Below are 20,771 nucleotides of genomic sequence, written 5' to 3' on the forward strand. Positions count from 1 at the left end.
ACCCTTTTAGATGCTTTAACTTTGTGCCGGCATATTCTAGATATGCACATTTGTTTTATCTTAGAATTCACGGCATGCAGAGGGAGGAACAGTGGAGAAAGTTGTGTGTAGCACCAGAGTTCTTTGAAGTAAATGTATGGATCTGAGAACGCTCATCTACGTGCACACACACACACACACACACACGACACGCCCACGCACGGTTGGATCTTTAGGATGCCAGACATGCATGGGGTCAAACACTGACTGATGACTGTAATTGTTTTTGCTTTGTTTAGCAGTCAGCCTGCAGTGGTATCCTATGGGGAGTGGATGTGATCTATTAATTCCTGTGCGTGCATGTTCTTGTTTTTGTAGCTTAGCGGTGGGCTTGAATGTAGATCTCTGTCCTTGTCTCTGAACCTACCTTTGTGAAAGAATGGATTAGTCTGTCAGCCCTCCAGAGGAGCGGAGGTGGGCGCTGTTGGTTTTTGATCCAACCCGGAGCTTCCGGGGGCTGCTGTGTGTCGGTGAGCGTCAGAGCTTGAGAAGCATGTAGGCTGTGAGGCCACAAAGCATTTAGAATGGGGTTGTGTTGAAAAAACATTTATGCCAGGGGTGTCCAACATGAGGCCCGTGGGCCAAAAGCGGTCCTCCAGAGGGTCCAACATGAGGCCCGTGGGCCAAAAGCGGTCCTCCAGAGGGTCCAACATGAGGCCCGTGGTCCAAAAGTGGTCCTCCAGAGGGTCCAACATGAGGCCCGTGGTCCAAAAGTGGTCCTCCAGAGGGTCCAACATGAGGCCCGTGGTCCAAAAGTGGTCCTCCAGAGGGTCCAACATGAGGCCCGTGGGCCAAAAGTGGTCCTCCAGAGGGTCCAACATGAGGCCCGTGGGCCAAAAGCGGTCCTCCAGAGGGTCCAACATGAGGCCCGTGGGCCAAAAGCGGTCCTCCAGAGGGTCCAACATGAGGCCCGTGGTCCAAAAGTGGTCCTCCAGAGGGTCCACCATGAGGCCCGTGGTCCAAAAGTGGTCCTCCAGAGGGTCCAACATGAGGCCCGTGGTCCAAAAGTGGTCCTCCAGAGGGTCCACCATGAGGCCCGTGGTCCAAAAGTGGTCCTCCAGAGGGTCCAACATGAGGCCCGTGGTCCAAAAGTGGTCCTCCAGAGGGTCCAACATGAGGCCCGTGGGCCAAAAGTGGTCCTCCAGAGGGTCCACCATGAGGCCCGTGGTCCAAAAGTGGTCCTCCAGAGGGTCCAACATGAGGCCCGTGGTCCAAAAGTGGTCCTCCAGAGGGTCCAACATGAGGCCCGTGGTCCAAAAGTGGTCCTCCAGAGGGTCCAACATGAGGCCCGTGGTCCAAAAGTGGTCCTCCAGAGGGTCCACCATGAGGCCCGTGGTCCAAAAGTGGTCCTCCAGAGGGTCCAACATGAGGCCCGTGGTCCAAAAGTGGTCCTCCAGAGGGTCCAACATGAGGCCCGTGGGCCAAAAGTGGTCCTCCAGAGGGTCCACCATGAGGCCCGTGGTCCAAAAGTGGTCCTCCAGAGGGTCCACCATGAGGCCCGTGGTCCAAAAGTGGTCCTCCAGAGGGTCCAACATGAGGCCCGTGGTCCAAAAGTGGTCCTCCAGAGGGTCCAATCCGGCCCTCAAAGTGTAAAAATTCCAGAGAAGACATTAACTGCAGATTGTAAATTAGTAAAACTATAAATTTAAAATAATTGCTAGACCATTACAAGTTGTTTGGATCATAAAGTAAAATACTAGATTGTTCATGGTTCTTTTGTCGTTTTGTGTCTCATTTTTGTCATATTTTGCATTGTTTGTTGCTCGTCTTGTCTTTTTGTCATTTTTTGTTTTTGTTGTTTCCTTTCTGTTTCGCTTGTTTTTTGTCTTATTTTAATCATTTTGTGTTTTTCTTCATTCCTTGTTTTGTGCGTCGTTTGTGTTGTTTGTCTACTTTTTATTGTTTTGCTTCTGGCTTTCGTCATCTTTTGTCTTGTTTTTGTCATTTGTCCATTTTTTGTGGCTTCGTAGCATTTTTGTCTAATTTTTTGTCTCAATTTGTTTAGCATTTTGCATCTCATTTTGTTTTTGTGCTTTTTGTTTTGCTTTTTTTTGTCTGACTTTTGTCGTTTTGGTCATAAAGTAAAATAGTACATTGTTCAGTTCCAGATAACTGAATGTTTTGTGATATGATAAAATGAGGCATGATGGTGTTGAAATTGAATATACACATATATATGTACGTATTTTAGGAAACTTCAGGTTGTTCATGATGTTTAGTAAAAAGATCATTCTTAAATGCGAACATTTTCAGAATGTGCTTTCTTGCACTAAAGGGAAAACTTGTGGTGATTTAAAAGTTATTCTGCTGTGGTTTTACTGGTCACTGGAGATCAAACTGGGCTGAATGTGGAACCTGGACTAGATGAGTTTGACTGCTCAGCTCTATGGTGAACCAGGATGCTTGTGTTTGTGAACAGGTGAGAAGGTGAAGCTGAGCCCGGCAGCTGAGGAGGGGGCGCTGTTCTTTGCCCAGATGTTGGACCACGAGTACACCACCAAGAAGGTGTTCCGGGAGAACTTCTTTGAAGACTGGAGGAAGGTGGGTTCTTGAATTTAGCTCCAGGAACTTCATGTTGACACAGCATCCAAGTTGCGTGTTAATAGTGTGGTTTCCAGCTGTGTGCTGTAAACAGCAGAGTGAGTGTGACGGTACATGCTCGCTGGTGTCTGTCAGGGTGTCCTCTGTATGGAGAAAACACCGTGCCAAGCCCTAAGGCATATCATGCAGAATTAATTTTGCGCTGCTTAGTGCTCAATGCACTTGAAAATACGATTTATGTGAAGGCATTGATATGCTAATCCAGACAACTAGCTCCCCTGCATATGAACAAATCCAATTAAACTGTTTTATTATAGCCGGAAAAAACTCTCCTCGCTCCAGTGCCCTCAGTGCCCGCCCACTGCCGGCTGTCACTCATGCTTAGACACGCAGACTGGCTGCTTGTCCACACCGTCACTGATTCTAGAGAGAGGTGTGTTTGTGCTTATCTAGAGGTCTGCTTCTGCATCTCATCTCCTACGACCACAGATCAGAGAACGGGCCTCCGTCATTAATGCTTGATGAATGAGAGTCATTTCCTGCGTTCTTAATGTTTATGTTCTGGATGGATGCTCTTTCATTTGTCAAATACTGAACCATTTTATGTCTTTCCTGTGTTATGAGCTGTGCTTTTATTTTATGGGTTTCTGCTGTGTTTGATGAGCACTGCTGTCGCTCAGCATCATGACGATAAGATCAGGATACCAGCTCATTTAACCCTCCTGTTGTCTTCATTTGCAGGCACCAAAAAATATAGTTTCCTTGTCTGAAAAAAAAAAAATCCAAAAATTTAGCAAAAAAAATTCCCCAAATGTCTGAAAATGTGCAAAGCCTTCAGGACAGAAATTCCAATAATTCCTTAAAAATTTCCTATAAAAGTTTTATTTAAAAAAATTCCCCCAAATTTGGCAAGAAAATTCTCGTAAATATTTTCAACAAATGAGTAAACATCTTCCAAAAAAATCCTAAAAATATCTAAAGTGATTCCATATATATCAGCAACACTTCTATTTTCTTTAAGAACATTCACAAAAAATTCACTCGATTTTGGTTGATTTTTAACTTTTCTTTTTTTCCACCAAAAATATTCAAAGATTTCCCAAAAATGTTGAAAATGTGAACATCAGAAGTTTCACTGTGAAAATTTATGTTTTTGCCACAACTTTAAAACGAGTCCATTTTGGGTTACAGCCTGTTCATCGCTTACAGTTTTGTTCTGATGTGGATAAACGGTCATTTCTGCTCGACATGCGCTGATAGTCCCTGAAATGTCGAACTCTGCTTCCTGCATCCGTAGTTTTCTTTCCAGACAGCAGGAGGCAGCATTAAAAGCCACTCATTCTAGCAGCAGAAGCTTCTCGGATACTTCCACCACTGATCTGCTCTTTCAGTGACCTCTGTGCAATAACTTGGAAAGCTGACCAGTTGTAGTTGAAGCTCAGCTGCTGTCGTTGCCGCTTTCGGCGTGTCGTCGCTGCTTTCAGTTCAGCTCGTTTGGAAGTGTCTCCGTTGCGGCGTGTTCACAAACACTGCCATGAAGTCGTCTTAGTAGCTGCAGCAGTGTTTGGTTTCTGATGAATCTACAGTTCTGGGAATCTGCTGTTATTGAACAGGTCATTTAGTTTCTGTGCTTTGCTGTTTTACATGTTATTAATCAGTATTGAAGCTGATGCTGAGATTGATTTTCTGTTTTAGAAACGGCTTGTGTTTGTCTTTTCGTGTAAAAAAGCAGCTTGTTGCTGCACCTTTTTTGACTGTTGAATTGCTGAGGTCTTTTTTATATGAATGCTTGTGCTCAGTGTTTACCACGCTTCTTTTAGGTTTATTACACAAACTGTAAAATATCAACGCATCACTGTGAGTTCTCCTCTTGGGTGTGACGGCAGCTTTAGACACCAGAAGGATCCATCACTGGTACACTTTTATATATGAGCCAGTACTTGGACTACTGCCCTATATTTGTTCTCAAACTGCACAGAAAAGTTTTTTTGTTGTTTTCTGATTGTACTGAAATGGGTGAAAAAGCTTTAGCTTCCTCTGCACCTTTAGCATGGAAAATGTTGCAGAAAGACTGGAAAGTAACGGTTCATGCCATCGAGTGCTTGTAAATCTAAACTGTGGGTTCTTGAAGCCGTTTCCACAACATGCACTTGTTTTTCATAACTTGCTTGTAAATTTATGTACACTTTTGTTTGTGTAACTGTTTAGTGTTTTTTGCGGCCTATCTTGGCCGGGACTCCTTTGAAGAAGAGGTTCTTCATCTTAATGGGATTTCCTCCTGGTTAAATAAATATCTGTTAAAGTAAAAACATTCTAGTATTCAGACAGAGGTCACTTTCCTTAATGTTCATTCTGACTTAATTTGGATGTAGCCATGACAGTGACAGAGTAAGCCAGGGTGTGCACGTGATATTTGTTAAAGAATGGAGTCAGTTTGTTGTGTTGCTGTGTCATTTAATGCAGTTCAGACTGTTGAAAGGTTAACTAAACTGTCTGTACTCTGAAGACTGTCATTGAAGTTACCAAGCTGCTCTTTCAGGTGTGAAGCTGATGGGTTCAGGTTTTAGGGCTACAGATACGTGCTGAGCTGGAGAAGTCCTAAATCTGCTGAACTATTCTTGTTTATAGTGGTATGAAATAGTAAAAAAACTGTCAGCTGTGTTTCCATTGGATCAGGATGGTTGTGATTGGCTTTCTCCTGGATGTGTCAGAGGATGCTGAGCCTTTCTTCACTGCAGCATCTCAGCAGGTTGTTGTCTCATTCACACAGATCTGTTGCTCTACTCTACCTGCTTTTAGAGTCTGGCTTCTTTAGTTTTGGGCTCCACTCTGGCCTTTCATTACAACACTGCTTTGTGTTTTTTTTTGTTTGCACGCTTCAACGCCGTGAAGACGAGTAATTAAAGGAAAGGTCACTGATCCTGTTTTTGATCATGCTTGTCTAATTTGCTTTTTATGATTCATTATTGCTTTAATGTGCTGTTTGAACAAAGGTTCTGCACTCAGAGCTCCCACTAAGTTCGCTTTGTTTGTTCCTCCCAGCTTGAAAGAGGAGCTGTGCATACTTTGTGTTATCAGAACTAAGAACTGGAGTTTGGATGCATTTGGTTTAATCAGTGTTTTCCAGCTCTAACTGTAAGCTTTTAAGCACCGTAATGGATGAAAATATGCATGTTCTTTCCATCATTGATGCAGTTTATTTGAAGTAGCTCAGAGATGTTCTGTCATTCTATAATAAGTAGGCTCCATCTAACAGATATTTCTTTATGGAGTAATTTGCTTGTTTTGTGTCAATAAAATGCTCAAAAACTGTGGATAATGTGCACTGCAATTTCCCGGAGTTCTTTTTGTTTTTTCACTGACTGAACAGAATATTTGATTAGCTGCTGTTCTGCTCCCAATTTGTTCGCTAAAGGAAATCTGTCTGGAGATGAGATGTAACACACTTTGTGCCTGTTTAGGAAATGACCGACAAGGAGAGATCTCTGATTCAGGATCTTGACAAGTGTGACTTTGGAGAAATCCACGCTATGCATAAAGCCAAAGTGGAGGAGAGGAAAAACATGACCAAGGAGGAGAAACAGGTACAGCTCAGGCTTCATTAGCTGCTGTTTCCATCATGTTTTGTGGTTAAATGTTTGTATTATTCGTATTTATCGTAGGTTTTGAAAGACGCCGCCCAGAAGATCGTGGATGAATACGGCTACTGTATGCTGGACCACCATAAAGAACGCATCGGGAACTTTAAGATTGAGCCTCCAGGTCTGTTCAGAGGTCGAGGCGAGCATCCCAAACAGGGCATGCTGAAGAAGAGGATCCAACCGGAGGACGTCATCATCAACTGCAGCAAGTGAGAGTGGGATGGTTTGGAAAACTCTATCGTTCTAGCTGCTATAAAAACAAAGCTCTGAGGTGTGAAGCAGAGAATTACCCACTGAAAGCAACAGAGATGCAGAAAGTTATTTAAAGTGTGGAACCGCAGGGAAGCCACTTCTGTCTTCTAGAGAACAGATATTACGATGTAGTATTCAGTCACTGGTCGTGTACTGCTGCACAAATTACTGCCGTTTTAGATTTTTACAGAATTTCTTTTTCTGAAATATGCCATGTTACTGAAAGTATATTCCTTCTTTACTCGCTGTTGCTCAGAATCCTGTCCAAAAATCAGTCTTTGTTTCCGTTACGCAGACAGAGATTCCTTTTCTGGTCATGGTGTCGTTTATTTCATGGAGTCTTGACCCTCTGAAGGATGCTGTAGTGTGTGTACTTGTACTGTTGCTGCCTGAATTACAGCTTCACTGCACTTTCTCTTGCTCTGGCAGAGAATCCCGTATCCCTGTGCCGCCTGATGGCCACCGCTGGAAGGAGGTTCGACACGACAACTCTGTGACGTGGCTGGCCAGCTGGACGGAAAACATCCAGGGCTCCATAAAGTACATCATGCTCAACGCCAACTCCAAGCTCAAGGTGATCGTTCTGCTGTAAAATGGAGAAAATGCACACAGAGATGTTGGCACGGGCACTTCTGTTACAACTGGCTTACATCTCCATAATAATTTGTCTTTTATTATGGCAGTTGTCCCAGAAAAGTATTTGTAAAGAAGTTAACTGACTGGATTTCTACTGGTTGTGCCTCATTCCCACTGAGTCCATCCCTTAATGGTCACATTAGCCTTAATAACTAATAGCATCAGTGAATATTCAAGTTAATGTCTGACTTTTTAAAACACCACAGTGGATAAATTGGTGGAATCCTTGTGAGGCCTTTCAAAGCGTTTGATCAGCTCGCCTTCTTCAGCTCCAGTTCTTTGAGGTCAGCTTGGTGTCGTTCATTTTCCAAATAATAACTGTCAGCCTGCGTCTTGCTTATCACACACAAAGCTGGTTTAAAACTGTTTATGTCGGGTGAATTAACCCACTGCTGCAGAAACACAACAGTTTTATTCTTTTAGATATTATTTTCCATTATATGCATATATTATTTTGCTCATTTATTTTCTACATAAATCCTTTTTTTCTTTCTTTTTTTTTTTTTGCAGATTCTCTTCTATATTTTGGTTAATATATATATTTTTTTTTGCACATTTCTTTCAACATTAGGATATTTTTTTTGCTCATTTTCTTCTATATTTGGGTTTATTATTGTTGTTATTATTTTGGTTTGTATTTTTTATTTTTTTTTGGCCCGTTTTTTTCTATATTTGGGTTTATATAAATATGTAATATTTTATTCTATTTTTTTGTATAACTGGGTCTTACAGGGTTAAGCATAAACGTTACATAAAATTAAAAAACAAAAATTATCAAAAGAGATGTGAGCATGTTTACATCAAGTTATATTTTTAAATGTGAGTAAATGTATATTTCTTTAAACTAAATTAAACAGCGTCTCTAGTGTGTTAAATGTGGATAAAGTCCTTCTGTTTTACATTTATTCTGATGTTTTGGGTCGTCGTTCTGCTGCATCGTCCAGCCTTTACTACGGTGGCCGACAGGGGCAAACACGCTGCAAACCGCAAAAGCGCTGCAAACACAGAAATGATCCAAAACCAAAAACTCACAAAATGCATAAAACACATGCAAGGAAAAAAAACGCTGCAAGGAAAAAACATGCTGCAATCACAGAAGCGATGCAGAAGCAGACTTGCTAAATCACAAAACAGATGCAAATGAAAAATGCTGCAAATATATAAAAACACACACAAACCCCCAAAACAACCGCAAGAGAACAACGCTGCAAATTCACTTCACAACGGAAATGCACCAGACATGAAGAAGGAGAAGCAGAAGAAAGTGAAAGTGTCTGATATTTTTAGTGTGAAAAGCTACGTTTTCATTTAGTTGTAGCATCATGTTACTTGGCTGGCATCTTCTATACAATATTATTTTATACAATATTATCGAAGAGCAGCGCACTTCTGTTGTGAAGTGAATTTGCAGCGTTTTTCTCTTGAGGTTGTTCTGGGGGTTTGTGTGTGTTTTTATATATTTGCAGCATTTTTCATTTGCATCTGTTTTGTGATTTTGTAAGTCTTTGCTTCTGCGTCGTTTCTGTGATTGCAGCATGTTTCTCTTGCAGCGTTTTTTTTCCTTGCATGTGTTTTATGCATTTTGTGAGTTTTTGGTTTTGGATCATTTCTGTGTTTGCAGCGCTTTTGCGGTTCGCAGCGTGTTTGCCCCTGTCGGCCACCGTACTCTACAGACCTTCAGCCTGTAAACATTCACATTATCCTTTAAGATACTTTGATCACTTGTGACTGCGTTGTAATTAATTTGCAGATAAACTTGTGCAGCATCTTCTTGTTTTTCTTCCTCCCTCTCATTTCTCTCCTCTGTTTGCTCCCTCTTCCTTCCTCCCATCTCTCATTTGGAAAGGTTAAGTTATTCCACTGTTGGTCTCCATGACAATATGCATGTTGACTGATGGTGGGCTTCATTGTGTCTTGGTCCCGATAAATAACCAGCAGAAAATGAACAGAATCTTATCTTTATGTGTTATTCTGCAGCACCCTGCATTCATGTCATGATTACCATATTGAATGTTTTGAATGTTTGCTTTTGAAAGAAAATTACTCTTTGTTATCGCGTAGCCCCTCGCCTCATGTTTGCTTCTGTCTTTCCTGTGTTTTCCTGTCTTTATCACTCTTTCTTATTTTTCTCACTATTCTCCTTCTTCTACTTCCTGTCATAACATGCATTCAGGGAGAGAAGGACTGGGAGAAATACGAGGTTGCTCGTAAACTCAAGACGTGCGTGGACAACATCCGGAACCAGTACCTCCTGGATCTGAAGTCTAAAGAGATGGTCAAACGCCAGAGAGCTGTGGCCATGTACTTCATAGACAAGGTCTGGTTTGAAGTCATTGCACAGAAAAACACCAGCAGTGTGCTGCTATACCAACAGCCATGTGCACATGTCGGAAAATACCGTAATATGTCTTGAAAGCCGTTTCTGTTATGTCACATAGCTGGATGAAAGATCTTCTGAAAGGAGAAAAATGGATTTTATGTCGCCATTTCTGAACAGTGACCCCCAAGCTAATTATCTGTCTGCGTGAAATGAAATGATAGATTGCTGATGTGATCACTGTTGGCTCATGTCAAAGACTATTTCAAGTCCCATTTTGCTTTGTTGAGTTTACTGTGCAGATGTTTGTATTTAACGGTCGTCTGACGGGGACGTGTGGTAAAACGCTCGGTGGGTGTTTGTGGGGTTTGAAGTGCGATAAATCTCTCTATCTTCTGACCTAAAAAAGCTGGCCCTGAGAGCCGGTAATGAGAAGGAGGAGGGAGAGACGGCAGACACGGTGGGCTGCTGCTCGCTTCGAGTCGAACACATCACCCTGCACGAGCAACTGGACGGCAACGAGTGTGTGGTGGAGTTTGACTTCCTGGGTAAAGACTCCATTCGCTACTACAACAAGGTGCCTGTGATCGGGAAGGTAAATAACGTACAGACACGTCCACATGACCGTCCTGTCCCACTCTAATGTGGATTGTTCTTACTAAAATATTAAATATTAAAGATCAGCAATGTTGAACTCCTCTTAGGTCAGGTTCCACATTCAGCCCAATTTGATGTCAAGCAGGCTGGACCAGTAAAATCTTAACAAAATAACCTATAAATAACCAGCATTTTTCCATTTCTTCCCCTTTTTTTTTTAGTGCAAAAAAGTACATTGTGAAATGTTCACATTTAAGGAATTATCTTTGTACTCAACATCATGAACAACCTGATTTTCTGTTCAGTTCCATTATGCCTCAGTTCATCATTCACATAAATATATTACAAAAAATGACAAAAACGAGACAAACGACACGAAACAGCAAAGACAAAAAATTAGACAAAATTACAAAACAACAAAAAATGGAAAAATGATGCAATCAAGTCCAAAGATGACGAAAGCAAGAAACAAAATGAAAAGTAGACAAAAAAACACAAAACGACACAAACCATGTAACGAATAAAGCAACACACAAAATTACCAAAATAAGACAAAAAACACAAGCAAAATAAAAAGGAAACACAAAAACGTGAGACAAATGACAAAAGTCAGACAAAAACAAAATATCACAAAAATGAGACACAAAATGACAAAATAACAGTGAGCGATATGATATTTTACTTTGTAATCCAAACAACTTGTCATGGTCTAGAAATGATTTTAAATTTATAGTTTTACTAATTTACAATCTGCAGTTAATGTCTTCTCTGTAATTTTTCCACTTTGGACCCTCTGGAGGACATCTCTGTTATAGATAATATAAAGCAAGTCTGTCCCCTCTCAGTAGAAAACATCAGCTGAAGACGCTGATGAAATGGTTATTCCTGTGTTCAAACTCAGTGCATTTCATTCTAATAATCTGGGTTTTGCCCTCTGGGTTTGGCAGAAGTCCTGCAGAATGTCATCTGGCTGCATGTCGATATGCTCAGAGCCTGCAGCAGGAGGAGAACTAGGAAGTGTCCTCAGGACTTGGTCATAGATTGGATTCCTGTGGCTGTAGCCGTTTAATTTGTTAGAATAGTTTAGCTGTCCGTCTGCTTCTCTGACATTTTTAACCCACAAACACAGAGCTGCTCAGTGTGTCCAAGAGCATCACACTGGGATTTAACCCGTTGCGCTTCATTGTCCTGCCCGCGGTAGGGTTAGGGCAATTTGCTAAATGTCTGAAACTGCAAACGCGATTATACAAACACTATACGCCGATGGAAAGCTGAGATTCTCATGAATCCGCCGGTATAAACCACTTTCAGATGCGATTACCACAGCGGATGAGATAAACACATTTGTCCAACAAACAACGAATATCCATCCATCCGTTCTCTATACACGGCTTCAACGCACACAGCGCGACTCACATTTCTGGGTTCATTATTACACACAGATGAAAATATTCCACAAAAAACGGCCATAATCCAACCTTTTACATCCAGATGACACAAGCCAGTAAACTATTTTGTCCAAAACATGTCCTGAAGTCGGTATAAAATCCACGAATCGGTCGTTTTTAAGGAAATGCACCTCGCGATGCGCGTCTAATATTCCCTGTATTTCTCGTCATATTTTTATTTACAAATAGAATATTAGCGATTTTTTTGTACTGAAAATGGCTGGAATTGACTGCAGCTTTTAAATACTTGACTTGGGTCAACTTTCTGCTCTGTAAGCATAACTAAGCAGTTTATTAAGATCCCCTTACTTTCCTCATCTGCTTTTGTCTGACGAGACGAAATTAATAATTTGAAGGTGCAGTTTTGACTGACATAGTTTTGGATGACATTTATCGTTATTTCTAACATTTTCTAAGTTGAATTGCAGCTTTAAATGGATTTTCACTCCTGACAACAGGATGCTAAGTCTGAAGCTGCATATAAAAACCGAAGGAGCATCTTTGGTGGAGGAGAACAACCCCTTATTTCAGATTCATCATTACCTATTTTCTCAACACGGCATGCATATTGTTTTATGTCAACTCTCTGAACTCCAAACAAGTTCTGTGCGATTTTTGCTGCAGTCACATTTTCAGTCACTGTGGGATCATTTTTCATTGCAATAAAGTCAGTCCAACCATGGAAAGAGTTATAGAGAACTCAGTAATGTCGTTTATGCAGTTATAATTCCATAAATCATAAAAACCCTGGAATCATCACGTACAACACTTTTCCAGCTGTGCACAGAGTTTACCAATACAGGGGGAACAGTGGCTCTGCATGCTTACAGAGGTTTTACTACATTTCTAGTTAGATTTGATTTGATTTGTCTTCTGTCTTCTCTGTTAGCACAGCCTGCAGTTCAGCAGAAAAATCCCAGAATTTTGGTGATGTTTCGTGCCATGGAGGAGAGATTTTAGTTTTTTCTGAATCTCTTTTGTATGAATGTCTATACGGGTGAATTTTTAAACAAGAAGACATGTAGAATAAAGTGAATAAATATCAACAATGGTTTTAAGCTAAGACTGATTCAAAGTTTCTGACAGGACTCAGGAATTAGTGTAAAAATTGACTCCCTTCATAAACGGTGGTAAAAATCAGCAGCAAAGACAGACAAAGCCTGTGTTCTTAGTATGGATCATCATTAGATTCTGTAGAGCGGCTCAGTGGCATCTTTCCCTTAAATACCAATAATTACCTCAGCTTACGGAGCGTCCATCAGAGCCACATGTGCTCCCTGTAATGAGTTCAGTGGACTTTTGAAGCCCTTTAAGGGTTATTTTCACGCCATAAAGGCTGTAATGACAGGAAGCTCAGGATTTCTCCCGTGCTTCTAATTTTTCACACTTCACGGTACAAATTAATGCTTGTTGCTGACGTTCATGGCTGCTTTCTGTGTTTATATTAACACATTTTACTCTGTATAAGTAAATGGTAAAAGTCATTTAATTGAAAGTTGGACTCATAAATAATTTAGACTAATTCATTTTGTGTTATTTTGAGATTCTTTTCCTGCTAAACCAGCACACATTTAAAGTTTATTATTTTCAGTCTGAGTCATTTTTAAGCTCCACTGGCTTTGTGTTGCACTGTGATGTCATTTTGTGCTTTTTAAAGTCAGTTGTTTGCCCAGACTGTAATAATGTGTATAATAAAAGTGTCTGACTTTTGTCAGTTGTTTATCTGATACAGTAAATGATGATACAGACCATAATGAGCAGGTTAGCCAGCAGAAGAACAGAAAACGTGTCTGAAACTTCTTCTTTTTCCCTGCTTCTTGTTTAGTCGTCTGCAATCTGTCAGACAGCTGTCACATTGGTGTGTGTGTGCATGTATGTAAATGAGCAGCCCCTCCTCTGCTGTCAGCCCGTACTATCTGCTATTCCAGAGATGGAAAAATAAATGTTAGCACCTGACAGCCAAAGTGTTTTGTTTCTTGGCAGAACATATAATTATTCAGATGAGTGCATTCAAAAGCATCACATTAGCTAGAATTAATTAGTCCCTGCATATTTTTGCATCATCAATTCTCTGGCAAATCAGTGAGATTGCTGCTAAATGTCACTTGGAATAAAATGGAACAAGAATGGAAGGAAAGAATTTGTTTGGAACCCCTGGAGATGGTTGGAATCACGGAGTCTCATTCTTAGGGTCTGCACCCGGCTTATGCAATATATATACTGCACATGCAATTTCTGCTGTTTCTGCAAAACTTCTTTATTCAGAGAACACGGGCCGCTACTGGGAATGAATGCAGAAATGGTTACAAGGTGAAACTTCAAGGCGTGCTGTGGACCGGCAGCACTGTATGTCCCATATGTAATTTAGTGGAAAAAAAAAAGTTCCATTAGTGTTTGTCGGTGCAGAATAGGAGAGCATGAATACCAACGCTGCCTTTCTCCATCCGTGAATGGTGAGAAAATGACTGCTCAGAGTAACAACATGTCTGTTTATTGTCTAAAAACAAACACCTTCTGCACTTATTACTCAGCTTAACACCAGTTAGAATGAATGAGTTCATCAGGTAAGCGGGAGTCTGAGGCCGTGTGCAGATTGTGTTCAGCACGGTCATCCTGCAGAGCGTTTATTTCTAAATGATTACCTCCAAACACCCACATACTTACCCAAACACATCACAAAAACCAATTAGGTGAGCTCACTTTGGTGTCTCTGCTTCTCTGAGACTTTTAGACACAAACTGATTTACATTCTGGTCCCAAAAGCTCCGGCACTTTTTATAGATTCTGGTTAATTTCCAAGGGGAGCAAAATTGACACACATATAAGCCAATGGATGTGTTAGTGTGGTTTTAAATCAACTCATCTGTTGCTATTAATTGGTGTCTTGCATATTTTACTGGTTTATTTGGGGAAGGGAACCCACAGTGTCAGTGGAAATGTCAGATGTGATTGTGCCTGTTCTGCTCCCCTGACGCTTCTCTGAGATGGACAAACCAAAAACACACACACACACACACACACACACACACACACACACACACACACACACACACACACACACACACACACACACACACACACAGTCTTATGTGTTAATTGCACTGTAATGTTCATGTGTGTGTGAACAGAGTGTATTTCTGTTGTAAACTCGCCTTTAAGGAACTTCTGTCACTTCAAAGCCTTTTCTGTTTATTATATTCATTTATTAAAGTTTGCAGCCAACATATTTAAATTGTCCTGTCTGTGCCACGCACAGTTTGGATTATTAAGTCTTTCTTTATATTACGTAAACCTGTGAAAGTCCCGTGATCTGACGTGTCTATTTATCTTTTCAGGTTTTTAAAAATCTCAGGCTTTTCTTGGAGAACAAGCAACCAGGAGACGAACTCTTTGACCGCCTTAATGTGAGTATTTTTATTTCCTTCAGTATTTCCACGCTTTATATACTCTAACCATCCCAGATGTTAAGTTTTTTTTAATTTTTGTGCATCATTACCATTTGGTGTAAATGCAGCTTGTTAAACAGGTGAAAAGTGATCGCAAACATTTTGAATAATTGCTAACTTGGTGTCAAATCGCCTGAATTTGGGCGCTGGGTTGTGTTTAAGTTGTGACAGACTCCCCTGAGGTGTGTAATGTTTGAGGAAAACGCAGAAAAAGATGGTGAAAGTGAAATAGAATTACATTTTTTAATATATTTTCTAGGGACAGAAAGCTGCAGTAAAGGAAAAGCATGGAGTAAATTGTGCGGGGTAAGAGATGAGATTGAATGAGGATGAGCCGTTGGTGTGGAGAGATGAAAAGGGTGAAGTGAGGAAGCGGGAGGTGAGAAGAAGGGAAAGAATATTGCAAGCGGTGGGACTGAAAGCAGAAAAGGAGTTTCAAAAGAGAGAGGGGATGGACTCTGGCAGATAAAAATGAAACTGCGCTAGTGAAAATTGAGAGTGAACACGCTGGGCGGATGAATTTCCACACATAAAAATCTGGTGTCCTCTCAGCCTCTTCCTCCAGCTGCAAGCAGCAAGGCCACAGAAACGGCAACAGCTGTTCATATGGACAGTCCACCACTGGAGAGAGTGTGCATTTCAGGCCGCATTCAGTCTTTAAAAAACACATTATTGGTGTTTTTGAGATGAGAGCTCAGGTTAACAGGCTGTCCTTGCTGAGGAAGCATTCAGAATTACTCATATATAGTTTCTTGAAGTGGAAACTGAGCTCCTAATGCTGCAGCTCGTGGTAGGATGACCTTGGGTTAAGTGCTCTGTTTGCTTAGACGGCCTCGTTTCGCTGCACGTTGAAGTGACGCACAGTTGTAGGTGGAAACTCATGCAGCACACGAGTGGCTGCTACAGAGGAATGAAGTGGAGGAGGAAAGAGATGGAGATAAGAAAGCACATGGAAGATTAGAGAGCCAGCCATGTGTTGGTCTATTAAGACTGACAGGTAGGAACAGGAAGAGGCAGCGTAGGACAGCAATGTGAGCGTGAGATGAAGAGACCGAGCAACTGGAGGAGGGAGTGTGGTGCCTCTGCTCTCTGCCCTCCAGTATGTCAGGAAATGTCAGTGTGTGTTGGAGGTGGAATGGTAATGGCTGCTGAGGGCAGGCCTGATTGACACCCGGAAAGGCCAGGACATGGAGAGAGTGGAGGGAGGAGAGGGATGGAGCAGTAGATGGAGCAGTACGAAGGCTGACAGCTGGTCCAGGTGGTTAAGAGAGAAAAGGTAGATGACAGCTGGATAGAGGTGGGAGGTGAAAGAAAGGGAGGATGGCAGAGGAGAAGTGACAGCTGCAGTTTGGCCGAAATGAGGGTAAAAGAAGGGAACGGAGGATGATTGTAAATGTAGCACGTTCTGCTGTCGTCAGCTGGACTGATGGAGAGAGAAGCTGGGAAAGATGAAAATGGGAATCTGAAGAAGGAATGGAGCTGAAGACCTGCAGCAGCCTCTGATGTTTGGTCCCAAATTAGCTTGCTTGGTGAGCCTGTTGTTAATAGTTTCAGTTCTCATCCTTAGTTTGAACATAACAGCAACAGAATGAGTACAGAGTGTCCTCAGTTTACGACGTCCTCGACCCACGGCGTTTCATCGTTACATCAGAACTGGTTACATATAACCAGTAACTAGTTGATGAGCGGATGAATACATCATCACACGGCGCTATCAGACGGCTTTGTCTCCATTCTCTGGTTGTACTCCGCCTTGGATTGTGCTGCATTCACTAACTTTTTACCTTCATTATGGCTCCCAGTGTAAGTCAGACTCTTCTGATGCTTGGAGGAAAAGGAAAGCCGTCTCCATGGAAGTGAGATTAGACAGAATAAAACACTGGGAACAGAAACACCGACCAACAAGGGTCAGGATGTAAAAACAGGTCAACATGTTGTAGTGACCCTCTGTGATGAATGAGTGAGACTTTATCTGGTTCTCTGCTGGTTTATTGAAGCTTCACACAGGATACTGTGGGCCGTAGCCAGAATAAGTAGAAAAACCCATAACTTAGCTCCAGAAGAACTAGAAAAACCCCATAACTTAGCTCCAGAAAAACTAGAAAAACCCCATAACTTAGCTCCAGAAAAACTAGGAAAAACCCCATAACTTAGCTCCAGAAGAACTAGAAAAACCCCATAACTTAGCTCCAGAAGAACTAGAAAAACCACATAACTTAGCTCCAGAAGAACTAGAAAAACCACATAACTTAGCTCCAGAAGAACTAGAAAAACCACATAACTTAGCTCCAGAAAAACTAGAAAAACCCCATAACTTAGCTCCAGAATAACTAGAAAAACCCATAAATTAGCTCCAGAAGAACTAGAAAAACCACATAACTTAGCTCCAGAAGAACTAGAAAAACCCCATAACTTAGCTCCAGAAGAACTAGAAAAACCACATAACTTAGCTCCAGAAGAACTAGAAAAACCACATAACTTAGCTCCAGAAGAACTAGAAAAACCACATAACTTAGCTCCAGAAGAACTAGAAAAACCACATAACTTAGCTCCAGAAGAACTAGAAAAACCACATAACTTAGCTCCAGAAGAACTAGAAAAACCACATAACTTAGCTCCAGAAAAACTAGAAAAACCCCATAACTTAGCTCCAGAAGAACTAGAAAAACCCATAAATTAGCTCCAGAAGAACTAGAAAAACCCCATAACTTAGCTCCAGAAGAACTAGAAAAACCACATAACTTAGCTCCAGAAGAACTAGAAAAACCCCATAACTTAGCTCCAGAAGAACTAGAAAAACCCATAACTTAGCTCCAGAAGAACTAGAAAAACCCATAACTTAGCTCCAGAAGAACTAGAAAAACCCCATAACTTAGCTCCAGAAGAACTAGAAAACCCCATAACTTAGCTCCAGAAGAACTAGAAAAACCCCATAACTTAGCTCCAGAAGAACTAGAAAACCCCATAACTTAGCTCCAGAAGAACTAGAAAAACCCCATAACTTAGCTCCAGAAGAACTAGAAAAACCCCATAACTTAGCTCCAGAAGAACTAGAAAACCCCATAACTTAGCTCCAGAAGAACTAGAAAAACCCCATAACTTAGCTCCAGAATAACTAGAAAAACCCCATAACTTAGCTCCAGAAGAACTAGAAAAACCCCATAACTTAGCTCCAGAACAACTAGAAAACCCCATAACTTAGCTCCAGAAGAACTAGAAAAACCCCATAACTTAGCTCCAGAAGAACTAGAAAAACCCCATAACTTAGCTCCAGAAGAACTAGAAAAACCCCATAACTTAGCTCCAGAAGAACTAGAAAAACCCCATAACTTAGCTCCAGAACAACTAGAAAACCCCATAACTTAGCTCCAGAAGAACTAGAAAAACCCCATAACTTAGCTCCAGAAGAACTAGAAAAACCCCATAACTTAGCTCCAGAAGAACTAGAAAAACCCCATAACTTAGCTCCAGAAGAACTAGAAAAACCCATAACTTAGCTCCAGAAGAACTAGAAAAACCCCATAACTTAGCTCCAGAAGAACTAGAAAAACCCCATAACTTAGCTCCAGAAGAACTAGAAAAACCCCATAACTTAGCTCCAGAAGAACTAGAAAAACCCCATAACTTAGCTCCAGAATTAGCCGCCGTTCCCAGCTCTCTCTACTGCTGACTCTCAGCCAATCAGAGGTGAGCTAACTGAACGTGGTGCATTCACTGACATTAGATAAATCTGGAACATTAAAACATACATGCATGAAAGTTGTTGGTATTCATAACTTTATGAAGAACTGATGGATATCCTGATGAACGGAATAGATTTGGTTACATTTTTGCCGGAGTCCGACTTTACGACGAAAATCCTCTTATGTTGATCTGTAGAAACTTAACTGTGACCTCAGTCGAGGACCTCCTGTATATGTATATAAAAAGACTCCCTAAACAAAAGGCTACAACAGAAGCTCACAAAGACTCAGATTTGTCTTTTGGATGAAGTTTTCTGCCGCTGCAGGCTCCGTGGTGTTCAGGTGTCAGCATCCTTGGAACAGACTACTTAATATGATGTGGAGCTCGGCCACGTTTCAAGGTAAAAGTGTTCCAAATGGCCACACCAGAAGGCTGCATGAAAAGCCTGCCGTCAGAGATGAGAGAGAGAGACGCGCACAAATGTACAATTTGAGATAACAGCATACACTTTGTGTCGAGGTGCAGGCTTGTTTCAGAAAAGCTGTTCTTTGGTTGAAGTCGGCTGACACTTTAGAGTTACATGAGGGGACTTTCCTTCCACCGGCTTAGTCTTACATTTCAGTTTGGATAAAAAGAAAACCCCAAGTGGACATAGAAAAATGTTTTAGTGTGAGAAATGTTTAGATTTGGTTGGAAACAGGCTAATAAATCAGGACGGATATGATGCATGACTTAAACAAGCTTCTCTCTACTGGAGAGACTAAAGAAAATGAGAACAGAAACGATGGATCCATATTTACAGCATGTTTCCTACGGTGTTTTTCCTCTGGCATTCTTATATCTTGATTTAGTAGCACCTTACTATTAATTTAGCGCCACCAGCTGTAACATTTCATTTTACTGTTTCAGAGAGATGTTGCTCATCAGTTTAAGACTGCTGTGGGTTTTCTGAGCATGAACGCACACTGCAGGCATATACTCCATGTTAAGCTGTTCCCCTGTGGAGTTACAGGATAACTCTAATTTTCATCTAATCCACTAGTTATCTGCAGTGTTTTATAATCCCTGTCAGCTGCTTTATTTGGCGTCTTTCATTGTCTTCCCTCCTCTCTATTGTATCCAATGAATGTTTTTTCCGTGGCGTTGAAGAGACACAGAACGCACAAATTGGATCTGGCAAACAATGAAAAGCAGATGATCGTAGCTCCTTTAGAACGGCAACAGTCAATACTCCTCCCTGGCGTTAGTCGCCGTTAGCAGGATGTTAATGAGGAGGTCCAGCGTGTTGCATCCTGTATTAGAGGTAGGAAATTAGAACGGCAGTAATGGCACGTTGCAGCAACGCCTTAGGAGACGACATGGACGACACACACGCACTGATACGTGCACACACACCACACACACCACACACAGGTGCCAGAGGAGGTGGTGTGTGTCGCTGTTGTAGTCGCCCCTCACACTCCTTCATTAGCATTGCAGGGGCAGAGTTAGGAAGCTCATTAGCAAGGCGTGCACGGAGCCACAGCGTGTACGTGCACATGTATATACCGGTCTACCTACAGACTCTAGCACATGCATGCACACGTACACATGAAAACACAGCATCTCTGTTTAATAGGCTCCTGCAGTGAGACACAGATACCGATGCAGGTCTGAGGCCTCAGGTTAGTCCTGAACGGGGTCCGGTTAACGGGGTCCGGTTAACGGGGTCTGGTCGGTCCTGAAGGGGGTCTGGTTAACGGGGTCTGGTCGGTCCTGAACGGGGTCTGGTCGGTCCTGAACGGGGTCTGGTCGGTCCTGAACGGGGTCTGGTTAACGGGGTCTGGTCGGTCCTGAAGGGGGTCCGGTTAACGGGGTCCGGTCGGTCCTGAAGGGGGTCCGGTCGGTCCTGAACGGGGTCTGGTTAACGGGGTCTGGTCGGTCCTGAACGGGGTCTGGTTAACGGGGTCTGGTCGGTCCTGAACGGGGTCTGGTCGGTCCTGAACGGGGTCCGGTTAACGGGGTCCGGTCGGTCCTGAACGGGGTCCGGTCGGTCCTGAAGGGGGTCCGGTCGGTCCTGAACGGGGTCTGGTTAACGGGGTCTGGTCGGTCCTGAACGGGGTCCGGTTAACGGGGTCTGGTCGGTCCTGAACGGGGTCTGGTCGGTCCTGAACGGGGTCTGGTCGGTCCT

At 42.1% G+C, this 20,771-nt stretch overlaps 1 protein-coding gene across 1 annotated transcript in view; it reads left to right on the top strand.

Annotated features, from left to right (window-relative positions):
* zgc:173742 (DNA topoisomerase I, mitochondrial) overlaps positions 1-20,771 on the top strand; it is a 38,335-nt gene that overhangs the window by 10,848 nt on the left and 6,716 nt on the right. The window contains exons 6-12 of the mRNA XM_022189939.2: positions 2,459-2,580; positions 6,042-6,164; positions 6,243-6,430; positions 6,903-7,047; positions 9,283-9,426; positions 9,836-10,021; positions 14,807-14,875. Coding sequence (XP_022045631.2) covers positions 2,459-2,580; positions 6,042-6,164; positions 6,243-6,430; positions 6,903-7,047; positions 9,283-9,426; positions 9,836-10,021; positions 14,807-14,875 — 977 coding nt within the window. The remainder of the gene's footprint in view (positions 1-2,458; positions 2,581-6,041; positions 6,165-6,242; positions 6,431-6,902; positions 7,048-9,282; positions 9,427-9,835; positions 10,022-14,806; positions 14,876-20,771) is intronic.

Source organism: Acanthochromis polyacanthus, chromosome 8 (assembly GCF_021347895.1).
Source record: "Acanthochromis polyacanthus isolate Apoly-LR-REF ecotype Palm Island chromosome 8, KAUST_Apoly_ChrSc, whole genome shotgun sequence".
Lineage (NCBI taxonomy): Eukaryota > Metazoa > Chordata > Actinopteri > Pomacentridae > Acanthochromis > Acanthochromis polyacanthus.